General features: G+C 45.1%; 1 protein-coding gene across 3 annotated transcripts; it reads left to right on the forward strand.

The window, feature by feature from the left end:
- Positions 1–1,191: 1,191 nt before the first annotated feature.
- LOC146189257 (uncharacterized) lies at positions 1,192–3,986 on the forward strand. Of its 3 annotated transcripts, none has more exons than XR_014707640.1 (4): positions 1,192–1,408; positions 1,521–1,731; positions 1,822–1,984; positions 3,793–3,986. XR_014707640.1 is itself a non-coding variant. In XM_084604140.1 (3 exons), exons 1-3 carry the CDS (start codon positions 1,233–1,235, stop codon positions 1,888–1,890), a joined length of 456 nt encoding a protein of 151 aa, XP_084460266.1. In that variant the 5' UTR covers positions 1,192–1,232; the 3' UTR covers positions 1,891–3,279. The 3 variants fall into 3 exon arrangements, 1 of the variants encoding a protein (XP_084460266.1); XR_014707641.1 differs by having other exon boundaries at positions 1,578–1,731; XM_084604140.1 differs by lacking the exon at positions 3,793–3,986 and having other exon boundaries at positions 1,822–3,279.
- The last annotated feature ends 799 nt before the right edge of the window (positions 3,987–4,785 follow it).

The following is a 4,785-nucleotide window of genomic DNA, read 5'->3' on the forward strand; positions in this document are numbered from 1 at the left end:
TGTGCATAGGCGCCTTGTGGGTAGGCTGCTGGGTCGTACCCATACTGGACATAGGCTGCAGGGCCATAGTTGTACTGACCGTACGCCCCGGGGTACGCGGTTGGGTCGTAGCCGGGATAGTAGGACATGGCGGTAACCTGGAAGCTCGTGACCTGCTAATGGACACAATGCACAAGTGCCGCTCGTTCGCGCCCTATAAAACAAGCCATTAACGGCTTTTTTGCAGCAAAAGTACTACAACATTCCAAAAGACGTGTAGTTAAGCATGGTTTAGCGTCTCTACTTATTACATTACTGTTTCGTTGTTGCGGTAAATATTTAGCTTGTATGAAAGATTACTTATTAGGAACTAATATCCCAAAGGTGAATATTTGAAGAGCGCTGTGAGATAACGAGCGTTTAAGAAAACATGAACTGGTGATCACCGTCCTCTTTTTATTATTTAATAACTCTAATAATTTAAAGTGGGTAGCTTGATAGGCACTTCGAACTTGCTCACGGGAATAACGTATTACGCCAAGCCGTCAGGTTCTCTGACAAAATGGCAAATTTCAAAGTGAGTTGGGCTGTAGCGCAAGAAGAGCGAATTGCATAAGCAGTGTGGATAAGCAACGTTTACTTTTACGCCATCCCTGAGGTTACCAAATGATGTATCATAAATTCAACTCTTCAAGAATACAAAACTAAGTATAATTCATAAGCAGTGCAATGAAAGTGTTGTGAGTTTCTTAATTTGCAGTAATTCTGCAAGATATCAGTTTTATTTAGACAAGTGGTGTGGGATCAAAACCAAACGAACTAAACAGAGAGCAATAAATTAGAGTATGTAGCATCGAACATGCATATATGTTAACAATGACAGGATATGGGATGTACTGACATCAGAGGAGAAGAAAGTTAAAGGGCCCATGAAAAGCTTGAAGCCGTGCTTAAGAAAGGCGCACGAGCGGTCGGCGTGCCTTCGCTAGTCAGCAAAGAGCAAAAAAATTTTAGGCTGACATCTTTAATAGCGCAGATATTCCATATTAAAAATGAGGCTCCTCCTCTCCCGTCACTTTAGCCCTCAACTCATACACGCCGATGCGCCGGCCAAAAAAAAAAGAAAATATCCGGGCCGACGCCCCGCCCATAATGCGTCACAAAGTGACGCCACCGACTCTCGGTTTGTTTACTTCCGGTAGTGCTCCGATTTCTTCCCCTTCGTGTTTGCGGCGGTTCACGTGTCGGTCGCCATGGATCGCATGGATCCCGAGCTCGAAGCGAGGCTGCGTGAAGCCGCTGCCGAGTTGGACTTTGATCCATATGATTATACTCCGTTTCGTGATCCGCTAGACAGCGACGACAGCAGCACGCCATCGACTGGCCCTTCTGAACCACCCGCTGGCAACGGAGACGACGGCCTACCATGGTGCGTTCCGTGGCGCACGCGCCACTGCACATAAGTTATTACAACTTTCTTATTTCACGAAATGCCGTTTCGTGTTTGCTTCGCGGCCTTTTCACATTTTACTTATGCGCAGGTGCCGCTGCGGCCGCTGCGAAAGCATGCCCACACCTGAAGATGTGTGCTGCCGCAGCATGCCGGAGGTGCTGGTGGTGTGCCAGCAGGACGGCGGCTGCATTACGATCCTTCCAGCGTTCCGTGTGCCTAACGCCCGAAGTCCTTCGGGCTGTGCACATTGCGCTAGAGGAGGAGGGAGCGAACATCGATGGAGACGGAGATGTAAACAAGTAGGTAGTGCGGAAGCGTCAGGTGACAGATTCGCATATTTTTTTTGTGTGTGTGTATGATCCGTTTACTGCAAAGCGTGGTATTTTCAGGCAGCACCGCTTCATAGCCTACCGCCTGTTTACCAAGTGGATTTGGGGCAGGCTGGGCGAAGGCAATAGGGTGGCCCTGCCAGCCTGCGTCGTTTGCCGGATTCGGCGTGAATTTCCGTCGGCGAGCTACGTGGGATTCAGGCACCCTCCCCTTTAATCTCAGGTGATTGTCGCTTCACTGCATGCTGTATTCTAAACTTTATCACGTGTGCCAGGCGCACTGCTTCGAGTGGTGCATGGAAGTGCGTTTATTTTTAAGGTGGAAAAATAGAGAATGCTATTTTATGAACGCCAAGTTATGCACTGCGTCAAGTGTCTGTTTTGTGGCACTGTTTAAGAACAGACATCTCATTCCTCTAAAGTGCCAGAACTTGTAGATATCTAAGCAAGAAAGGTGTAGAACTGTTAGTGAAAAATAAAGCCTGGAAATAAAATTCAAATCCTAGTAAAAAAAAAGATACACATCCAAAAACAATCCAGAATGGAGGACAATGCTGAGCATCGCCAAGTCTGCTTGAGCACATGCTTCCAAGCATCTACCATAAACATTCATTTATTTGGAATGGAATTTTATAGAAAAAAAAATTAAAATCGAAACACAGAATGCTTGTGCCGAGGCAGCACAAGCATTCTGTGTTTTGATTGATACCGAGTGTGTGAGTGCTCAATACTGACACAATGAAATGAGTGCTTGAAGGTTTGTTTATTGATACTCCTAGTCGTGAATACATGACAACAAATCGCAGAATACATCCATTCCAGCAGTGGAGTAATACAGGTGAAGCACAGATCAAACCACAACTCTTGTTCCTGGATTTGCTGATCTCAATTATTAATTTGAATTTGTTTACAGTCTAATACGCTTGCAGAGTGTTACATTTCTTATCTCCAAGCTGCAGTAATAGCTGGTCCCTTTCAGGTGTGTTTGCCAAAGTGTAGGGGCAGCACTGCATATTTTCAAAACGTTGTGCAGGTTCAACCGTCCTTGAACCAAATTTCATGAGCGTTAGCCATTGGCCGCAGTCACAGTTGCTGCTGCCACTTCGACCTTGGCTCGCTTGCACCCTTGCTCAGCTTTTTGGCAATGGGCTAGACTGGCTTCTCTTTGTTCAATGGTCTCGGCAGGCTGTTTGGCACGGTTGCAACCTCCGTCTATAGTGAGGTGGCGTATGTGCATGGTGTATTTCCGTAAGTTTAATGAAAGAGAAGGAGTAGATGAAACATTAAGACGATGATCATTGTAGCGCACGAAAATGTCTTGCAATTAGAAATTGATGGAGGCGATGTTTACTGTACAGAGGAGAGTGTGTTGTAGTTTTACTACGAGGTGTGATAGGTTGTGGCAATAGCATAGTGCTCTCATGTCTAAGCTATAAAGATGACATTGTTTGCTGCACAGCGTGAGAGTTCAAAGTCAACATTGCATTCACTTTGAGGTTTGTGCACGGGAGAAGTAGAGCGAATGCTCTAAAAGTCTTATTTTAGCTGTCTCGGCTATCACCAGCTGTCATGCCTGGACATAATCCCCTATTTTTTTATTATCAGCTGTATCTAACTGTGCATTATATCGCTCTCCTTTCACAGTGAATATATGTACACAAATTCTGCCAGCTAAGGTAGCCAATGCTTCTCATTTTGTGGCCTGTACCGCAGGAATCGCTTAGTTGGGCTGGGAGACCTTGTCATTGCCTGTTCTAATATTTATCCCTCTGGCATTTTATAGAGCGAGGAGCTTCTTTCATAATTCATTCATTTGGCACTGTTGATAAGGATGTTTTTAACTTGTTCTCTTGCAATTTCTGGGGCCTGAACTTTGTCGACAGCTTGGCTTGTTATCTTGCTTCCTTGAGATCTGTGAATATGTTTCTAGTTTTTACTGTCGCTCTTCTATCCGCATATCTCTTCTTCTGTGGCTTCTTTTCATGGTCGCTTTTTCCAGTGTTGGTGTTTACATTTTATTCATCTGTGCAGGATAGTCAAAGGAAAACGAAAGGCAGTATAGAACAGAGCACCAGATAGAAGGAGCAGAACTGAAGAATTTACAGCTTTGCAGAAAAAGACCACGATGAAATTTGCAAGGAGAGAAGAAGGGAGCACTTATCCAAGGGGAAGAGGTCACCTGCTTTGGGGCAGAGCATTACGACCAGTTACGTGGGCGTGTGATGGTGGGCTGTCGGCTTTGACGGTTCCAAGCGGCCTCCACTGGCTTCTGCTTTGGTTGTGTGGGCTGAGGCATTCCCCGTCTACGGTATGAGCAATGCACTTTGCAACAAACTCTCATGCTGTGTAGTAAGCATCATTCTCTTCATCAAGTTCAAACTACAACATACTGTTCAGCTGTGCGGCAAACATTGTGATCTTCATGAAGTACCATCTGCACCACTCCTTCATTTAACCTGGGTAAATATGGCATACACGTACGCCATCTGGACGAGTGCGGCCGAGGTTTGCTAGCGTAATGTCGGACCAATTTAAGCAGTGTGACATAATTCGCAGTGCTTTCACATTACTGCACCTAAGCAGAATTGAGTGCACTCGTGCAATTTCTTTTGGAGGGTGGGGGGGGGGGGGGGGGGGAGGGAGCTGTTCTTTTCACTGCACTAGAGTATGCAGGTTGTGCCACAAATTTTTCTCAAAGTTGGCAAATCCCATGAATCCTTGCAGCTCATTAACCTATTTGTAATTTTTTAGCATATGTAATACCTTTCCTGCAGTTTTGGTCTGTTTTATATTGTCACAAACCCTGCCTTAACGATTAACAGAGGGGAAGGATCCACTTTACGGTTACCCGTCGTCCCTCTATGAGGTTTGAGAACACAGTTAAAAGTTAGGCCGGTCAACCAGTGAAGTGCGTGTGTTGGTGTGTGATCAAGGAATAAATTTATGCGTCACTTTTTTAACACACAATGGGAACATATATAGGTAGTAGTCCAAATTACACTGCATAAAAAAAATTAATAAAAC

The sequence above is a fragment of the Amblyomma maculatum genome, chromosome 5, assembly GCF_055883805.1.
Source record: "Amblyomma maculatum isolate TAMU_Amacu chromosome 5, ASM5588380v1, whole genome shotgun sequence".
NCBI classification, from domain to species: Eukaryota; Metazoa; Arthropoda; class Arachnida; order Ixodida; family Ixodidae; genus Amblyomma; species Amblyomma maculatum.